This window comes from Ascaphus truei, chromosome 1 (genome assembly GCF_040206685.1).
Source record: "Ascaphus truei isolate aAscTru1 chromosome 1, aAscTru1.hap1, whole genome shotgun sequence".
In the NCBI taxonomy this organism is placed as follows: Eukaryota; Metazoa; Chordata; class Amphibia; order Anura; family Ascaphidae; genus Ascaphus; species Ascaphus truei.
The window spans coordinates 240,799,183-240,820,891 of NC_134483.1; the positions used below are offsets into that span (position 1 = coordinate 240,799,183).

The following is a 21,709-nucleotide window of genomic DNA, read 5'->3' on the forward strand; positions in this document are numbered from 1 at the left end:
TTTGACTCCTTTTTTCAAGTTACAGAGGAATAAGTGGCTCTTCTCAGCAATTTCACCATATTCAGTCTCAATCTCTCTCCCTGTCTCTTTTTCAAACTTCTCCCTACCTCCATGTATCTTCCATGTATCTCTCTGTTGGTCTACCTCAAGGCTATGTTTTAGTTCCTCTACCCTTCTTTTTATATACGCTCTCACCCAATGACCTCATTAACTCCTTTGAATTCAGCTATCATCTCTATGTTGATGGCACTGACCTTAAAAATAGTCAGGTAAAAACTTAGTTCAAAACAATACTGCACTCACTATTCAATACAAACTTTTTGCAAATTGTATACTAAGTACAAGTCAGATCATTACAAAAAAATCACTGTGATAATAACAATAGTTCAATAAAATACAAATAAATACACATACCTCACCTGACCTTACGCCTGCAGTCCAGTCTCAAATCACAGAATAAAACAAAAAAATAGACAATGGAATAGTAAAAGTAAATCCAGATACAGCATACACTAGATAAAAATCGATTTAAATTGCATACACTTACATGTGTCTAGATTGTAGACGGGATATTAAGGAGTACGCCTTTCATGTCTTAAATCCTTTTTCATTCCTCTCTCTTCCGCTCAATATTTATCAAGCATCTTCTCTTTCAATGTTTAAAGTCAATCTGAAAATTAATCTCATTCAATTATCTACATCTACACTACTAACTCCACATGCACTAGACCTCCCTGACTTGTCTTTTAAACACATGCACTTTTACTCCTGTTATGTCTGTCTCCCAAGGAACCACTTTTTACCAGATTGTAAACTCTTGGGGTAGGGCCTCCCTTTGCCTTAAATTGTCTCTTACTTGCAGCTTTTATCCCTATTGTTTGTACATTATTTTCTCTGAATTGTAATTTTGTAAAGTGCTGTGTACACTATAAAATTATCAGCAGTCTTGTCTTGTGGTGTAGTAGACACATAGGGGCCTATGCATTCAAGATCTGATGCAATGATGGCAAAACTCAATTTTTTCCTTCATTAACATGTTTAAATTGAATCTTGCAACTTTTTGTTGACGGACTTGGGCTGAATAGTTTACACACTACACTGACAGCGTTATTTTTCTGTTCTGTTTGGTGAGTTTGCAAATATTGGAGGAGAGTAAGGCTGCGCTTATAGTGACGGCGACGTGACGGCGCAGCAAAACAAATGTATTACCGCCGTCGCGTGCGCATATAGGAAGCGCGACGGAGTGACGGGAGCGATGCTGGCGGCGCAAATTTCTGAAACCGGTCAAATTTTATTTTTCAGAGGCTGTCGCCACATGTGACAGCCTCTGAACCAATCAAAGACCCGGTCGCCCGCGACTTTGCCGGAAAGCGAATTACAACTTTCGCTAGTGGCGACGGGTGAAGTCATCCGTCGCGCGCACTATAAGCGCGGCCTAAGGGTCGAGTTAAGATTTTCACCACGTGGTAGTGGGTTACTGCATATTAATTTAAGAAAAAAATAAGTGTTATATGCATATCATTTATAAATTTAATTGTAATTATGAATTAATTACTTTAATATTCTCGAAAAACATTTTATTGGAATAATTTATTTTGGTTATGAAATGTTTATCTCTAGGTGTGACAAGTCATTGGTGAATAAATCAAAGCAGACTGCGTTGGACATTGCCAAGTTTTGGGGTCACAAACATATTGTTAACCTACTTACTCATTTGAAAGGTGGTCCGAAGCCCTATTTTTTATTGAATGCTGAAGAAGAGCATGAGAACTATTTTAACAGTACATTTTTGGACCGAAAAAGTGAAAAGAGGACAGACAATAACTGGCTAAAATTGAAACAAATGCAGGCAAATTCTGTTTATGTTCTTTTTTCAAACTTATGTCCCTTGGTAACATTAATAGGGGAAAAAAATGGTTCACAGGACCCAGAAATCAAGCTTTGTAGACTACAGCAGGAGGACGTGAAGGAATACTTGTCAAAGCCCGATGACATCTCCCTCATATTTCTTGGTGTTGAAAAACAATTAAAGAGTAATCTCTACTCTGCAGAAAATAACAAAGTTTTTGAGGAGCATGAGGATGGATTATTAGCTTGGTTTGCTCTCAATGGGGAAAATATTGCACCTGATCAGTTTGAAAGCAAATATGAAGGTTGCTATTTTCTTCAACCCCCAATGCCTGCTTTTTTACAGCTGACCCACACAGAAGCAGGTAAGATAGCATAGAAACAAAATCCATAGTAAAAGTTTTCTTTTGAGTTTTCTTTTAAAATTAATTTAATTTGAAAGTTTAGTAATACCTTATTGGTCCTGGAGAACAGTATATTTGATTTATGTTGTGATACCTTTTAGGGGTAGAGTTTCAGTTTTTAAAGCTGAAATTACAGAGCTTTCTAAACCTCATAGGCTTCTTGAAGTGTACAGTGGCCACTCTAATATTAGTTCACTAAACAATACACATTGAATCTACTAAAATAAGTTAAAAAATGGCAAAGGCAACAGGAAGGGTATTCTTCAGGATGGCCCTGTACCAGATAAGGAAATATTAGGACCAAAAGTAACTACAGTATAAAGAAATGTTATAATTTTTCACACATCAGTAAATGGCAATTCTGTTTTAGTAAATATATTTTAAAGGTGATCCAGTTAAAACCTGCTTATTTCAAAATTCTGGAAAGTTACACTAACTAATGTGTGTTTAATGAAAAATATACTTTTAAAGGAATTTTAGCACAAGCACGATCTGTACTTGCCTGGCACAATCGGTACAAGTTCTGCCCAACATGTGGCGGTGGGACAATAATTGAAGAAGGGGGATACAAGCGAACATGTTTAAAAGAAGAATGCCCCAGCCTGCGAGGTGTTCATAATACATCCTATCCGAGAGTTGGTAAGACTGCATATACTGTACAGTGCAAGAAAATTACATCCGAGGTGACCTGTACTTGGCAGTAATTAAATATTCTATAAATTACAGGAGTTATAGAACTGTATAAGATTAATGATGAGCAAGTTAACTGCACATATAGCAAATACATTACAGATGCAGCCACCAGTATCCGACGATTTGCGTGGAAAAATACTGTGGCTATCTCACAGTAAACACTGCAACATTTCTGTGAGATTCTGCAGCCAAACTAATGGCCCATCGGATGTTACTGTACTTTTGGTCCTAATATTACAGTTTGAATGGGACTAGCAGGGACCTCCGCTGTGTTAATCCGATGGGCCATTATCTTACAGATAGCCCCAGATTTCCAAGACAAGTCGTCGGATACTGGTGACTGCATCTGTGCCTGCCACTAATCGTGTTCTTTTTTTTAAATAGACCTGCAATTTACACTAAAACATGCATTTCATTAGCAAACTTGTGCATGAATATCCTACAATTTTAAAATCAGAAGCCAATTTAAACATTAAGAAAGTTATTCTTAATAACTCATTGGTTTTAATATTTTGTTTCATAATTTAAACTTGTTTAAATAACTCTTCACATTTAATACTGGAACCCTAATTTCTGATTAGTATTATGGACTGTCCCATTCAAAGCTCAAGGAGATTTTCATACTTTCATTCTAAGTGCTTAGTATATTTAAATTTATTTGAGAAAATGTGTTTTTCAAGTTTTTTTCTGTTAGGTGTTGAAATATTGAACTACAACAATATATATCATATTTATTATTTCGCTCATACATACCTAATATATTATATAATATACTGTATATTAACAGCCCAATATGTTTGTATTTCAGTTTCCTAGCCACATGTATTTATACAATTGTTTTTTTATTCCTATATCTACATATATGTACAGCCGCGGCCCCTTTTATTCTCCAACATCTCCGAATTTTTTCGGGGATTTTTTCCGAATGCCACGCACTTCACCACGTTCATGCCGCATTCATACCGCATTCATGTTGCATTCATGCCGGCGTCACCCGCGGTAGATGTGTTTTTTGATGTGTTTATTGATAATGGTTCGGATTTAATTGGTTGAAATTCTTCGCGTATCCGCCAGGTGGCAGATAATCATGAATTGTAATGCGCATGCGCTTCAGTAATGTGTCGACTTGCAGGTGTTTAAAAAAATACCACAGTGGTCCATTGTAAATTGGCCTTGGTACTGAAGAATAATTACAAAAAAAGGCGGTGTGAAACAGCGCTACAAATAATAAATAATACACTTAATGTAGTGGAAAAACACTGGCAGCCAGGTAAATACTGACAGTACAGTCAGTCAGGGAACATAGGAAAAAAGAGGATACCGGCGCCAAAAAGAATAATGGAAAGTCCAAACCATAGGGTGTATAGTCCAAATGGAGTCCTAATACAACTGGTGATGAAGGAATCTTACATCAACGAAGTGCAATATGTGGGAAAAAGAAAAAAAGAAATTATGGTGCAGTATGCCAATCACTGATAGCTAAAATCCTGACAGACTAACAACACAAGACAAACAAGACAAATAGACGAAAACACACTAGCAAGGCTCAAGAATAAAACAAAGCTAATTTATTACTGGATACTAGGAGGGTTATAGATATAACACGCATCCGGAGGGGTAAAAGTGAAACCCTACTCACAAGATGCTGGACAATTACAGGCAACAAGCTGGAATCGTGCTGGTGGGCTTCTAAGATGGCGACCGGAGCGCTCTCACTGGCGTCCCCACGTGACAGGGGTGGAAGGTGAGTCACACGAATAACGGGATTTCCGGGCGGATGTGATGTCGCGCCACACGATACTCCCAACACTGATGTTCCTCCTTCGCTTATCTTCCACGGCTACACCACGGCTCCACTTGCTGAACTGCAATCTACTCCACGGGCCAGACAAGGCTCTAAAAACACTCAAATCTTCCCGACGCGTTTCGTGCGCATGCGCGCACTTCTTCAAGGGATGTGCCAACCCCTTAGACTCGATGGTATAAATACTATCAGTCCTTAACTCCAATTGGTTAATTAATGATTACAATAATTTTAACCCCATGTTGGACATATTCAGGGCGGCACATAAATGGGCCAATGCTAGACAAGAATGACAAACTTACATAAACAAATACACATAACAACATTAATACAATAATCCATAAAATCACATAAAAAGGTTAAAAAATAAATAAATATTAAGAGGCATATTCAATACATTGGATCAAAGAAAGGCTTTTTGTTCAAAATCTATATTCATCCCTCTTGGGGAGAGGGTTTTTAATTCATAGATCCAGTATGCTTCACGCATACTGCCCTGCTGTAATCTACTCCCACCTCTTGGATTAGCATAAACTAACTCAATAGCCTGACAACGTAAACCCTTAGGGTTTTTGTCATGACACAAAAGAAAACGATGCGAGACACTATGTGTCACCAAACCCTTTTTAATATTATAAATGTGCTCGTAAATGCGTCTCTGGAAAGTTCTCCCTGTTCTGCCTACATACTGCAAGCCACAAGGGCATTGCAGTAGGTATATAACAAACATTGAATGGCAGTTGATAAATGTTTTAATGGGGTAACTCCTAGAGGTGACATTAGATGTAAACTGTCTGGCATTTTTACTATAAGAGCAAGCTACACACTTCACACAGGTAAAAAAAAACTTTTAGGCTCCCTAATTGTCTCTGTTTTTGTTGTTTGACCGACAGCTAGGAGCTAACTTGGATTTGAGGTTATTAGCCTTAGAGAATATGATGTTAGGTTTTTTTGGGAGAATATCCACTAAAACATCATCTTGCAACAGAATGGGCCAATATTTATTTATGATTTGTTTTATTTTAGGCGCCATCTCATTATATTGAGTGATAAAAGCAACCTGCTTATTACACCTTTCTAATGTGTCCTTTCTCTTAACATTATATTGGAGTAAAGTGTCCCTATGCATCTTGTTAACTTGATTAAAAGCTTCATCTAAAACAGTCTCTGAATATTTTCTACTAATAAACTTATGTTTTAAGTCTTCCACTTGTGTCCTAAAGGTCTCTTCTTCAGAGCAATTACGTTTAAGACGTACTAGTTGACCCTTCGGAATGTTTCGCAGCCACTGTGGATTATGCTGACTGTCTGCACGCACATAGTTATTAGCCTGTACTGGCTTAAAAAAAGGTCTTAGTATGCAGTATTTCATTTTTGACATATATGTGAAGATCCAAAAAATCAATGTGCTCAGTGCTAAAATTACAAGTGAATTTAAGATTAAGATGGTTGTGATTTAGATACGTGCAAACATTATCCAGTGAATCCTGAGTGCCCGACCACACAAAAACCACATCGTCAATGTAGCGCCGCCAGAGCACCAGGTTTGCTCCTAGAGGACAGTTGTTCCAAATAAACTCCTCTTCCCAACTGTCCATAAACAAGTTGGCATAACTAGGAGCAAACCTCGTGCCCATAGCGGTACCACATTTCTGTATAAAATACTGTGAATTAAAGGTGAAATAATTATGCGTCAAAATAAACCAAATGCTATCAACCAAAAAATTCCTTTTAATAAGTGAATGATCGCTAGAATTCTCCAATTTGCGAGACACGGCTTGGCAGCTTTGATGATGGTCAATTACAGTGTATAATGATGTTACATCGGCCGTGGCCAGTATATAACCAGGCTGCCATTTAAGATCTTTAAAAATTTGTAATATATGTGTCGTGTCTCGCAAATAGGATCTAACGCCAGTGACTAAAGGTTGAAGGTGGTGATCGATAAATTGGGAAAGGTTGGAGGTGAGAGAAGAAATACCAGAAATAATAGGTCTACCAGGGGGTGAGGTCAAATTTTTATGTAATTTGGGTATAAAATAAAATAACAGTGTACGGGGGAACGGAACCGACAGAAAATTGAACTCATCTTCAGATATAGCCCCACTATCTAAGCCAGTAGTCAGCAATTCTCCAAGTTCGGCCTTGAATTGGACTAAAGGGTCACCAGTAAGGGGGAGGTATGTGGTCTTGTCGCCCAATAATCTCATGGACTCCTGTATATAATAGTCTTTGTCCATCACCACAATACCCCCACCCTTATCTGCCGATTTAATAACAATGGTGTCATTCTTCTCCAAACCTTGAACTGCCTCCTTTTCTTGAACATTAAAATTATCCTTTTTAATTTTATAAGTTCTGCAGGAATTCTCTAGATCCATACTGACCATCTCAACAAAGGAGCTCACCAGATGCCCTTGGGCAAACTTAGGGTAAAAGGTGGATGTTTTCTTAAAGATCCTTTCTTGAGATTCAACCGTGCTGCGTACCTCTCTGGTTGGACTTATTTGGTTGGATATAGCATCCCTGGCAAAATATTTTTTCAGGGCAAGTTTGTATTAATGTTGTTATGTGTATTTGTTTATGTAAGTTTGTCATTCTTGTCTAGCATTGGCCCATTTATGTGCCGCCCTGAATATGTCCAAAATGGGGTTAAAATTATTGTAATCATTAATTAACCAATTGGAGTTAAGGACTGATAGTATTTATACCATCGAGTCTAAGGGGTTGGCACATCCCTTGAAGAAGTGCGCGCATGCGCACGAAACGCGCGCATGCGCACGAAACGCGCCAGGAAGATTTGAGTGTTTTTAGAGCCTTGTCTGGCCCGTGGAGTAGATTGCAGTTCAGCAAGTGGAGCCGTGGTGTAGCCGTGGAAGATAATCGAAGGAGGAACATCAGCGTTGGGAGTATCGTGTGGCGCGACATCACATCCGCCCGGAAATCCCGTTATTCGTGTGACTCACCTTCCACCCCTGTCACGTGGGGACGCCAGTGAGAGCGCTCCGGTCGCCATCTTGGAAGCCCACCAGCACGATTCCAGCTTGTTGCCTGTAATTGTCCAGCATCTTGTGAGTAGGGTTTCACTTTTACCCCTCCGGATGCGTGTTATATCTATAACCCTCCTAGTATCCAGTAATAAATTAGCTTTGTTTTATTCTTGAGCCTTGCTAGTGTGTTTTCGTCTGTTTGTCTTATTTGTCTTGTGTTGTTAGTCTGTCAGTATTTTAGCTATCAGTGATTGGCATACTGCACCATAATTTGTTTTTTTCTTTTTCCCACATATTGCACTTCGTTGATGTGAGATTCCTTCATCACCAGTAGTATTAGGACTCCATTTGGACTATACACCCTATGGTTTGGACTTGGTACTGAAGAAGTTACAATAATGTATCAATTTAGGCTTTTCATATTAAAAAATACATGCACAGTGTCGGGTGTTTTATTGTCCTGAGAGTCCCAACATGAGTGCACCACTGCAGTCCGTGTTCCAAAAACCCGACAGAACGTACGCTTATTTAATATGGGCCGCGATTAATGCAACAGATGATAAGATGGCAACAGTTGGTCAAATTTATCAGTATTTTATCGAAAACTATGACTTTTACAAATTTTCGCCAGATGCTCATGTGTGGAAGCGTGCAATAAGGAAAAAGTTATGTATCGATCCGTGTTTTTTTCGTATTGATCCCGCACACGGTGTTAAAGGAGGGTATTGGTGTGTATCACCAGATTTTTCCCGTATCTTTGATCATGGACACTTCAAAAGGCGAAAGGTCATGTTAAAACCAACTAAGAAATGTCAGTCGCTGGCAAGCAATGCGCCAGCGCCAGCATCCTATAACAGTCCGACCATCAGTGAAAACCTGGTGACCAGCAACCCTTGCTGTCTGTCCCCGCCCGGATACCTGCAGCCTGAGCCGGATTTCGCATACAGATTCCAGCAAGCTTGCATGTACCAAAGCGAATTCCAGCCTCATCTGCTGGCACCTGTGAACTACGTGTATAATCAAGAATACGGGACTGGCAGTGGCTCGGCGCCAGCTGATTGGCAAAGTCTATGGTGAGTGATGTTGCCGTATTTTATTCTGTTTTTGAAATATCAATATCAATGCACAGTCAAGCGATACTCCTGTAAGCAATATCATTGGCTGAGCAGCTTCTACAGTAGATACTGAACAATTGGTGGAAAGCTAGGCGCATGCGCATTGGAACCTTCTTGAAACGCATATGCGTGTCATCACATCTACAGTAGGCGCATGCGCATGTAAACAGGAGACGCCCCCCCGAGAAAATTATTGGTGGGACTGACTGTGGGAACTTCTTTAGGGGACTGACTGACCATTATAGTAAAAATTGTACTTTTGTTTTTCCTCAGAAAAGAAAACGTTGTCATCTCATGCGGAAAACGGCAAATGGAGGGATTTCGATGGATAATATCGCTTTGTGTTACAATGCCTGCACATTGCTGAATCGGATTTAAAAAACCACGCACCGGAGTCTACAGTTTAGTGGCCGTTGTTATTGATTAGGATAGAATACTGTAACTGAGAGCTTCATTGAAAACCTGAAACAGTATGCTGTTGTTTTCAGACCGTATACAATACTTTTATATATATATATATACTGTATAATGAACCCGAAAAATAAAAAGTATGCATTTATTCTACATGTGTGTATTCTATACCCGTACAGCATGTATTGTTTTAATACTCTTGTGATGTACAGTACAGAGCATGCCTAGAGTATACAGTACAGTACTGTACAGTATGCCTGGACAGTACTGTATGTTCTAGAAACACTGTATTTTGTTACAGTATAAAAGGAGATAGGACCAGAGTTAGAACAGGACCCCTATACAGCACTCTGTCACTAAGTGAGATGATGATAGTATTAAAACATGATTTATTGAAAACTCGTTAAAACAATGGGGTTTAAAACAATAATTAAATAAATTGCAAACACTTTAATGACTCTTGGGGTAAAGTGTACCCCAGAGTGATGGCGATCTATATTAAGGCCCAGTGTTTGTGAATTCACTGGCCCTAGTGTTCCTTATGTGAAGTAATCACCTAGGGAATTGTTGTGTGAGGGAATGAAAGTAATGGCCTTAGATGTAGTGCCACAGTATACTAAGTACTGGTTGGTGCACCAAAGACCAGAAACCTTTCACAAGGCTGCTGTGTGGTACAGCCAGGTGTACTGATAGTGATTGTTGGTAACAATCCTAGTATGTTGTGCACCAATCTTGACCACTAACGCAGTAATAGATGATTTTGCGTGAGTGTAGAGAACATAAATTCTGTCGTGTGAACCTGGGATCTGAAGTAAGCAGATCTAAAGTCAACACTGGTACTTATAGGGTTAATATACTGATGAGAAATGTGGCACTGCTGAGACTCTTATTTGGACAGATAAGGTGATATCAGCTAGTTAATTCACTGTATAGGTTCAGATAACTGGTTAATCAGTATTAGAACCTTTACCTACTAAGTGTTTTACCTCTCCATATAAGGTAGTATGCTGGCACTTCAGAATCTATAAAGTATATGGTAGTTTCTGAATAGGACACCTTGTTACTACAAGAGTATTTAAATATCCTTAAATATTCTTTAGTACTGGGATAGTAAGTAAGTAGCTGGGGTATGTCATGCCTTGTATTGTAAAAGTACATTGCCAGTTGAATAAAGATAACTCCCTCTTAGTGAGCTTCCCAGACTGTCAGGTCTGTCTGGAGCATGTTACTGTGCAGCAGCTGAGCAAAGCTGTCTTTTGCTGTTGGAATTGAGATCAGCGTCTGTGAACAAGGGCTCTGCGCGTGCACGTGACTGTGTGGTGCATTTGTGCAGAAAGTCAAAACATTTACAGCACAACAGTATGGTATTAGTAAAAAACATTTCTTTATTAATACAAGTTAAAACACGCAACATCTCCTTTATTAAAGTACATAAAGTCAAAACATTTACAGTAGGATGGTGTACAGTAAGTCAGGTCTGCACAACTCCAGTCCTCGAGGGCCGCAAACAGGCCCTGCAATCAGGATAACCTTGAAAACCGGGCCTGTTCGCGGCCCTCGAGGACTAGAACCGCACAGGTCTTGTGTAAGTAAAAACATTTCTTTATTAATATAATTTAAAAACAAGCAACAAGTCTATAATTAAACAACATTTGAACAGTCACGCAAATTCGATCCCCACCAGATTGTCCTTCCAGGGCCGATGCCGTGTATGACGCAAAATGCCATTAATGGAGTCTCGAACGATTTTCATTAAAGGATCTGAAATTGAAAAATAGCGCCGCAATTCCTCCACAATAGTCCTTCTTAAATTTTCAGGAAGCTCCCTTTTTTCGCGATTTCCTTCGTAGTTTACATTTTTGGCCCACCCGCAGTACACCAAGTAGGACACGTGGTGCTTAAAAATTAACATGCTGTACTTCTGGGGTAAACCAGCACTCATCACCCTATACTTCTCCCTGAGTGCCGGTGGCAACTCGCACAGGATGATGTCGGGCACCGTATCGATGCAAGCGTATGTAGGTTGGATTCTGGGAGCGCGTGTGCTTCTGGAGCGGGTGTGCTTGTGGCGGCGGGCGAGGGTAGGTTGTCTGGGAGGAAGCTTTCCTCCTGTCTTGGTCGCCGAGTTGTCTCCTGGCATGGTCTTGACAGGGTTGTCATGTTATCCTCTTCGTCAACGGCACACATGTACACAAATTCTTCTGGTGGAGGGGGTGCGCTTGGTGTTGGAAGGTGGTCAAAGGTCCCATTGCCACCCTCCTGCTCCGGTGTCGGGGATACAGGGGCATGAACACCGAGCAAATTATGTATCCCCGCTATGTCAGTCTCTATCTTCTCCATCAGTTGATCCATCTTCTCCATCCGTTGATCCATCTTCTCCTTCCGTTGATCCATCTTCTCCCTCCGTTGATCCATATTTAGCATGGTCTCTAAAAGAAGATCTATCTTTACCAGCATAATAGAGTTCCCGGGTATATCGACACTTAACCCATTCAGCATGCGGTCCAACGAGCTGGTTCTTGTGCATGTGGTGTGTGGACATCTGGGTGGATGGGTGCTACGGAGGATGAGATGGGGGTTCCCTGGAGAGAAGCGGCAGCGTCGTCGAAGAAGGATGGAGGAGGTGACCTGTGGATTTCCGAGAGAGAAGCGCAGCGTCGTAGAAGAGGGATGGAGAAAGTGACCTGTGGATTTCCGGGCGAGAAGCGGCAGAGTCGTCTAAGCGTAATGGAGAAAGTGACCCGTGGATTTCCGGGAGACCAGCGGCAGCGTCGTCGAAGAGTAGTGGAGAAGATGGGCTGTGGGTTTCCGGGAGAGCGGCGGCAGCGTCGTGGACGAGTAGTGGAGAAGATGGGCTGTAGATTTTCGGGAGAGCAGCGGCAAAGACGTCGAAGCGTAATCGAGGAAGTGGCCTGCTGGTTTGATGGGTTGGCTGCCATTTGTTTTGCCTTTAGTGTACATCACCGAATTTCTTCTTGACATAATAAGGCTTACGTGTATTAAAACCCTTAGCCTTCGGGGTCAGCAGAAGGTTTTCTTTATTAGCCTTAGCCTTTCGCTTTGGCCTAGGCTTGGAAACGGCTGCCGCCTTTCGCTTTTTCTGTGTGATAGGCACGACAGAGACGAGTGGCTTCCTGCGTCCATAGAATCGGGGTTGATCCATGGAAGCAGATGGCACAATGCAGTATCTGGACAAGGGCAAGTTCAGATACAGATCATCGAGTGGTGGGCTATGCAAAGTGTGTAACCTTTTATGCATGGCGATGAGGTACAGGTGTTAAAAGTGGGCGTACTCTAATGTGAGTCATTAACGTATAAATACACGATACATTTTGTGGATTCACTGCACATTGAATACACATCGACTAAACATCGAATATACATTCTTGTGCTTGTATTTCTGTCTACTCGCAGCTATGCCTGTTAAAAAGATTTCAAAGGATCTCAGCATGAGAATTAAGGATATGTACACTAGCGGACAACGAATTGCAGATATCTAACGCTGGTTAGCTGCTTTTGGCCTCATTGTGCCATCAACCACCGTGTGCTATCATGCACACGGAAAAAACAAACGCACAAGGACACCAACGGTAACTAACGCGTAAGTATATTTATATAACTATATAATACAGTATATCTATTATTGTTTATATTGCTGCATATTAATATAACTATATAGTATAGATCTATCTTATTTTATAGTTATTTCGGTATATTTATATAACTACAGTATATAATACAGTATATCTATTATTGTTTATATTGCTGCATCTATAATTGTTTACTGTAAATGATGTGCTGTACTTGTGGCCTACTGCACTGTAACTTACCAGATTGTTGTTTTTCTGTACACTGTAGGGAGACAACTCTTCTGGTCGACAAAATAAGTGAAGAGAATGGTGAGAAGAGTGCCTTAAGGGTCAAATACACTCTGCTGCAAAATCACAATCTCACTGTATCCGAGACCAGCATAAAGAAGATGAGACGCAGAATTGGATGGAAATATGGACGTGTGAGGTTAGTACTGGACAGTAGAGGAGGTTAAAGTGTTGTTTAAGAAACTGTACTGTACCTATAAAATTATTCCTTGTCATTACAGAGCGTACCCTATGATAAGGGACGTTAACAAGATCAAGAGAGTGGTCCATGCACAGGCATGGATCGACAGTGGAGAAACTTTCCAGGATTGCATTTTCACTGATGAGTCTACTGTATCGCTGGAGAGATTTGCCACCTTTGCACTCCACAAAAAAGGTCGCATATCTATGAAGCCGCGTCCAAAACACCCAGTGAAGATGCATGTGTGGGGTGCCATCTCTAGGCGTGGACCAGGATGCATTGTCATCTTTGAAGGTAAAATAAGTCAAACGCTTTTGCCTTATGCACTGTACTGTACTAGTATGCAGTTTTTTGAGCACTTTTCTTTTCTTGCTATAGGAATCATGAATAAAGCTTTTTTCCAAGAGCAAATTGTGCCTGAGATTGTGGAATATATCACACGTGAGTTCCCAGATGGTCACCGTTTCTACCAGGACAACGATCCGAAGCACATCGCGTCAACAGCGCATATTCTTGAGCGCGGTATCAACTGGGTGAAGACGCCAGCGGAGTAAGTGCAGTAACCGTGTCTCATTTTTTCCCACTGTTTTTACTGTGTACTGTATCTCTTTAACTAATTGGCGATCTGTCATTGGAGGGGGAAAAAAAGGACAGACTTCAATCCTATCAAAATGGTCTGGCATCAGCTGAAGGATCATATCCGAAAAGTCGTGAAACCCTCCAAAATGGATGAGTTGGCGCACGGCATAATGAGTTTTTGGAACGATGTACTCACCGTGGAACGATGCAATAAACACAGAAAAAGCGTTTGATCAATTAGACTGGCAGTTTATGTCAGCTATGCTTTCGCAGATGTGATTCACAGCTATAATACTAAACAGCATAAACACACTATACTCCACATCAACGGCCATGGTGAGGATGAACAACTCCTTATCTGATCCCTTTTCAATATCAAATGGAACTAGACGGGGTTGTCCGCTGTCACCTCTGTTGTTTGCCTTAGCCATAGAACCATTAGCATGCCGGATAAGGATGAACCCCAATATTGCGGGTATTCCTTTTGGTCAGGAAGAATTCAAAATAGCTCTTTTTGCGGATGATATACTATTGACGCTCTCAAAACCTCTTACATCCCTCCCTAACCTTTTTCATGACCTGTCAGAATTTGGCTCCCTTTCAGGTTATAAAATTAATCATTCCAAATCCATGGCCCTTAGCTTAAATCTCCCTAAAGAATTAGTAAAATTACTCCAACTAAATTTCGACTTTAAATGGAATTTGAACCATATTAAATATCTAGGGGTCCAATTAACAAAAGATTACTCGACTTTATACAACGCAAATTTTAAACCCTTTTTCGTCCAGATAGCTAAGGATTTAACCACTTGGAATCCATATATAAAATCCTGGTTTGGGAGAATAACCACCATTAAAATGAATATTCTACCCAGACTCCTCTATCTCTTCCAAACTCTTCCGGTTAAAATCTGTCAGAAAGACCTAAACAATATACAGAAGAAAATTTTGAAGTTTATCTGGCAAAATAGGCGACCCAGAGTTCGTAGAGATATTCTTTATAAATCCAAATCAGAAGGAGGCTTAGCTCTCCCGAACTTACAAATCTACTATAGAGCCGCACAGTTAGGGCAACTAATTTGCTGGCATTCAAACCTAACCGAGAGGAGGTGGGTCAAGATAGAGGACCTGATTTGTTCCCCATGTAAAATAAAAAATCTCCTCTGGCTCAACAAAAAGTCTAGACCACCTGAGACCTACAAGAACCCGGTGATATCCTTTGCCTGTAAACTCTGGGACTCCCTCAAAACCAAGTTCCAACTTACCGATTCCCCTTCCCTTATGCAACCACTATTCTCGGACCCCTCCCTTCCTTTTTACTCAGGAAACCCGCACTCCCATACCTGGATTCAAAAAGGACTCACAAGAGTCAAGGATATCCTCACACAAGGGAAAGTCCCCCATTCGCTTCGCTACAAACAAACCACGATATCCCCTCCTCCGAATTCTTCAGATTTCTCCAGGTTAGGCACTATATCCAATCAGTCTACAAGCCAGGTCAACACCATGCTTTGACTTTGTTTGAGGACTGGTGTCTACACCAACCCCACGCAAAGGGCATTATCTCTAGAATATATCACAGTTTATCCTCTACCAAGAACAACCAAACCCCCGATAACTATATGGTATCCTGGGGAAAGGATCTTAACGTCTGTATAGATCTCGATACCTGGACAGACATCTGGGAAGCTGCTTCCAAAAACTCATCATGCATTGTAATTAAGGAGAATATTTACAAGTTAATATTTAGATGGTATATGACTCCTGCTAGGTTGCACTCTTTTCTCCCAGGTGTTTCCCCTATGTGCTGGCGCGGTTGTGGTGAAGTGGGGAATATACTGCACATATTCTGGTCATGCCCCAAAATCCAACAAACATGGACGGAAGTGTTCACCCTAATACACAAGATACTAGAAATCTCTGTCCCTCACGACCCAGTATACAGTATATATTACTAGGAAAACCAATGGCTAATATCTCCAAAAAAAAAGCTAGAGTAATATCCCAAATTTTAAACGCTACATGGTGTACAATTGCCAAAAATTGGAACTAACCGCCCCCCCATCCTTAAATCAAATAAACAACAAAATTTGGCATATAGTCTATATGGAAAAACTCTTAGCCTATCTGAACAGCTCTACCTCGCAATTCTCTGAGATTTGGGCTCCTTGGTTCCATCATGCAGGTATATCCCCATATATATATAGACTAGAATACTTTGAACAGAGTGATACATGTGGTATTTAAATTGTCGAATACAGTGCGATATTGATACAAATGCTACCCCTTCCCCCCCACCCCCGTTCTCCCTCCTCTCTATTGTTCCACAACCAGTTTATTTGTATTACTGTATCCCCTTTTCCTTTTGTGAAGTATGTTGTGTTTACCTCATTTTGTATATGTTTGAAAATGCTCAATAAAAACTTAAGTAATAAAAAAAAAAAAAACAGTAATACAAATTTTCCGTCTTTATCTTCTTCCTCATTCTGTGTAGTTCATTGAGAGAGGGGAGGTTTTCTGTAAATCATGACTGCAGTTTAGATACACTTAACTGTACACACAGTTCACAAACTTTACACATGATACCCCCCCTCTCCCCCAGTCCATCCTTTTTTTTCTGAAAAGACAAGAAAAGAAAAAATTAGTGCAGTTATGTTCATACTGTATTATGGCATTGTGTACTGTATAGCTACTCCATATTGGACTACAGTATGCAGATTGTACTGTCAAACTAGTCTATACTGGAACTACTGTATACTGCAACTACTGTTAAATACTTTGTAACCAGGTGGCTAGTGCTGCTCTCTCAGGAAAGAAAAAATCTGTGCCTTACTTACCTGTATCATACTGTACTTACAGTATCATACGACAGTACAGTACTATACTGCTGCGGCACAGTTTATTCGAGCATTTGCCCGTTCTGTGCCGCAGCAGTAGCCTGGCGCGCGCCCGAGTGTGACGGGCGCACGCCGAAGCAGCGGAAGAGCGCCCTCCGATCGGGGCGCTCTCCCTACCGCTGCCGGGTCCGCCGGGTCCCCCGGAATCCCCTGCCGCTGTCCCGCGATCGCGGGACACCAGGGCTCCCTCGGGGAGCCCCTGGACACGCGTGCAGCGGGCGCACGCTCCCGATGACGCGTGACCGCGCGTCTATGACGCGCGGCACGCCGAGGGGCGGCCACTAGCAAGCCGGGAGATTTCCCGGCTTGCGGTACCGACCACACTTCAATAAAGTGTGTCGGTAGTGTACCATACTACCTTCCTGATGCTTGCCCATTACGCGCGATCACAATGGGCAACACAGTCGCAATATGGTCAGTATATTTATTGCATCGTTCCACGGTGAGTACATCGTTCCAAAAACTCATTATGCCTTGCGCCAACTCATCCATTTTGGAGGGTTTCACGACTTTTCGGATATGATCCTTCAGCTGATGCCAGACCATTTCGATAGGACTGAAGTCTGTCCTTTTTTTCCCCCTCCAATGACAGATCGCCAATTAGTTAAAGAGATACAGTACACAGTAAAAACAGTGGGAAAAAATGAGACACGATTACTGCACTTACTCCGCTGGCGTCTTCACCCAGTTGATACCGCGCTCAAGAATATGCGCTGTTGACGTGGTGTGCTTCAGATCGTTGTCCTGGTAGAAACGGTGACCATCTGGGAACTCACGTGTGATGTATTCCACAATCTCAGGCACAATTTGCTCTTGGAAAAAGCTTTATTCATGATTCCTATAGCAAGAAAAGAAAAGTGCTCAAAAAACTGCACACTAGTACAGTACAGTGCATAAGGCAAAAGCGTTTGACTTATTTTACCTTCAAAGATGACAATGCATCCTGGTCCACGCCTAGAGATGGCACCCCACACATGCATCTTCACTGGGTGTTTTGGACGCGGCTTCATAGATATGCGACCTTTTTTGTGGAATGCAAAGGTGGCAAATCTCTCCAGCGATACAGTAGACTCGTCAGTGAAGATGCAATCCTGGAAAGTTTCTCCACTGTCGATCCATGCCTGGGCCTGGACCACTCTCTTGATCTTGTTAACGTCCCTTATCATAGGGTACGCTCTGTAATGACAAGGAATAATTTGGGCGTGGGGCTACAGAAATTACCCTCAGGGTCCCAGTACGCATGTGCCATCTAGCTGGGAGGGATGGGTTAATAATGTTCCCACGTTTGAGATTGGGTGCAGTTAATTGTTCTCCAATAGTCTGCACTCAATGATAAAAATATTGTTGCAAAGATATATAAACTGTCAACCCTACAGTCTTTATCTTCTTGTTACATCTTGATTGATACCTGATTGCTGGAGAATTGCTATTTGACTACTTCTTCATTCCAACAAGTGTTACCTTCTTGTCTGTTAATTGTACTATTTTGTTGTGTTCACCAATCTAAGGAATAAATATACTTTATTATATCTAAGCCTCGTTCAGTTCAACCCAGTTATTTGGTGTATATTATATCTTGTCATAAGTTACCGTGACACTGTATTGTAGTTGAAAATATGTCATGTCTTTGAACAGGCAGGTCATCATAATAATTTGATCCCCACACCCCCAAATACATAAAAACCACACAAATCAACCATGTGCAGTCAAACACACAGTTTCGCAGTCAAAAGCTACAGCACAGATTGAATATCGTAATATCAAGATGGTTTAGGCAGGCTTGTGGAGAAAATAAAAATAAAAAATGACGATAAAAAAAATATATTTTTTTTTTTGGTCACTCACTCTTGAACTTCGCAAGCAAGCAGTGGTGAAGTTATAGACGCATGCGCAGTAATCATCAGCTAGCAAGCAGGAATGTGATTGAAACCAGAAAGACACACATTCAAAGGAATGGTGTGGGAGAGGTGTACTGTACTGTAGATAAGATAAGAAGTTGAAATACTGCAGTGCAGTAAATTAGCCTGTATGTGTGCGGGGGCGAGCAAGGGGAGAGCACTGTATATGCTGAAATGTGATACCGTTACAGTACACACCTATGCGTTTCAACAATGTTCAAATGAGACATACAGCACTGCACATGCATGTATAAATATGAAAATTTACCATTACTGCGTGCGCACACCCAGACTGTGTACTGACGTGCTGTAGGTTGAACTGCTAAAGTATTAGACTTTGAAGACAACAGCTCGCGAACGCCCCCCTGAGTTTTTAGATGGTATTGCAGTATTGCAGACAGCGCTAATAAAATGCTAATATTAGGAGCGCTAAAATACCGGAACATATTCCGGGAAAAAAAAATACTGCATCTGCCCGCGGTTATCAGAGTTGCGCCGATACGGCCGCATTAGGATAAAAGCGGCCGCCACTGTATGTATATGTGTTCACTTTACATCCAATTTTATTGTATAAGAGGCTATCTTGTCGTATAATATGTACTGTATCAAGTGTCAAGCTGGAGCATTGCACCAAAAATGAGACACATTATATAATTTTGACTCTAGGAGTAATTAAATATACATTGTAATGGCTGATCGCACTGCGTTGTATGAAAACACCCATTATAGTGAGTGGGTATTCATGGCAAATCACAGGGCAATAGGCCGCTTAAGGCACATATTGAATAAACCCTTGTGTCACATCAATGCAATAAAGTGATTTGTGGCAGTTTTCCTCTGCTAGTAGAAGACTGTACTGCACCGACACACTTTATTCGAGCAAATACCCGGTATGTACCTGGCAGATACCTGGAATGCGCCACTCCTCACCTCTAACAAGCCCCGTTGCATTTGCCTTCCTAGCCTGGGTTCATGCCTGGCTGATGGGCGGCTGATCTGTTAAATGCTAATGATTAGGATTTAATAGGCTGCAATGCTTCGCATGTCTACCAGATGGCATAAATTCATGAATTGTAATGCAGTATATATATATATACTGTGCAGTATTGCAGCCAGCGGGAATAAAATGCTTCAATCCCTGCTTGGAAAATACCTCAATGCACTCGGGCAGAAAACAGTCACAAACCTCAATACACCCGGGTATACCCGAATTCGTGGGACTAGCCATGCTCGAATAAAGTGTGTCGCCAGTGTAGGTAGGGGTATTTAAGGGAGAAAATAGCTGGCGCAATATCCTGATGAAATCCATCAAAATGTGCGTCTATAACGGATGCAGTTTTCCTCTCTCTATGCATCAACTAAATCTGCCAGGTGTAGGTGGTGTAAATCTCTGCTCCTAGGTGATCAGAAGCAATTAGGCAACAGTTCCTCTTGGGCTGAGGGGTTCTCTCAGAGTATACTTAAGGCGAGAGAATGTCTGAAAATATTACACACGTACTTTCTCATTGTGTATGTCACTTTCACTACCAACATGTCTCATCTCTTTCCCTCCAAGTGTAATTGATCTATCTCTAGTCTGTGTCAGATCGAGCTTCAACACCCGTTGAATCAGGGCATGTCCTATTCAGTGTTCCAAAAACAACAGGAGGAAATTTAAACAAACAGCTTGTAGGAAAGATTTGTCAATGCCAGTTAATGGGTTGGCGCTGCAATAACCTTTATAGGAGCTTAGTGAATATACCTCTATATACTGTATTCTAAATAGAATCAACGGCATATTTTTAACATTAACATACTGTATAACTGTTTGCTAATTTTTGTTTTACAATCCTATTTTGTAAACCTGCAAGTGCCTTATATACTGGATTGAACTTCCAGTTCGCTGTACAGGTATGTACTGTACGTGCATCTTTATTTACATAGCGCCATCCAGGTACATAGCACATCAGTAATACACGTGACATAATAATATAACACATAATGGGAATAAGCCATTCAGACATGTATGTAACAATAGGAAAGGGAGTCCCTGTCCTGAAGAGCATACAGACTAAGTGGGAAGTAGGGAGAATTTACAGAGACAGTATGAGGGTTTTATGCTGTGTGTCTGCAAAGTGCCAAGGTCAGTGCATATCAGATGTATAGTAATATATATTGACTCTATTCAAGTGACTATCCAATGTACACACTACAACCCTATGGGGTTCCCTAAATAGAGCATATTATATTACTGGTAGTTATATAGTAGATGAGGTTGAAAAAAAACATGCGTCCATTAAGTTCAACCTATGTTAAATTTAGTCAACAGACTTTATCCTATATCTATACCTACTTTTTGATCCAGAGGAAGGCAAACAAAAAAACCCCAGTGACATGAGATCATTGGATGATACTGTATAAGGGGAAAATAAATTCCTTCCTGACTCCAAAAATTGGCAATCAAATTACTCCCTAAATCAACATGCTTCCCATGTTTAATTATTTGGTATATCCCTCTATACCTTTCTTTTCTAAAAAGATGTCCAACCTTTTTTTGAACAAATCTATTGTATCTGCCATCCAGTCTCCATGGGTAATGATTTCCACATTTTATCTGCCCTTACTGTAAAGACCCCTTTCTTTTGTTGCTGGTGAAATCTCCTTTCCTCCAACCTTAAGTGATAACCCTGAGTCCTTTGTACTGTCCTTGGGATAAATAGTTCTTTTGAAAGCTCCTTGTACTGTCCCCGAATATATTTGTTTATAGTTATCATATCCCCTCTTAGACGCCTCTTTTCTAATGCAAATAAATCTAATTTAGCTAGCCTCTCCTCATAAGTTAGATTGTCCATCCCCTTTATTAATTTGGTGGCTCTTCTCTGCACTCTCTCTAGTTCCATAATGTCTTTTTTAAGGAGTGGTGCTCAAAATTGTACTCCATATTCAAGGTGTGGTTTTACTAATACTTTGTAAAGGGGCATAATTATGTTTACTTCCCTTCCATCCATTGTCCATTTAATGCAAGATAAGAT

General features: G+C 40.8%; 1 protein-coding gene across 5 annotated transcripts in view; it reads left to right on the forward strand.

Annotated features, from left to right (window-relative positions):
- NUDT12 (nudix hydrolase 12) overlaps window positions 1-21,709 on the forward strand; it is a 55,339-nt gene that overhangs the window by 20,744 nt on the left and 12,886 nt on the right. For all 5 annotated transcript variants that reach the window (XM_075602155.1, XM_075602180.1, XM_075602148.1 and 2 more), the window contains 2 exons: window positions 1,621-2,213; window positions 2,724-2,891. In XM_075602155.1, the coding sequence (XP_075458270.1) occupies window positions 1,621-2,213; window positions 2,724-2,891 (761 nt within the window). The remainder of the gene's footprint in view (window positions 1-1,620; window positions 2,214-2,723; window positions 2,892-21,709) is intronic.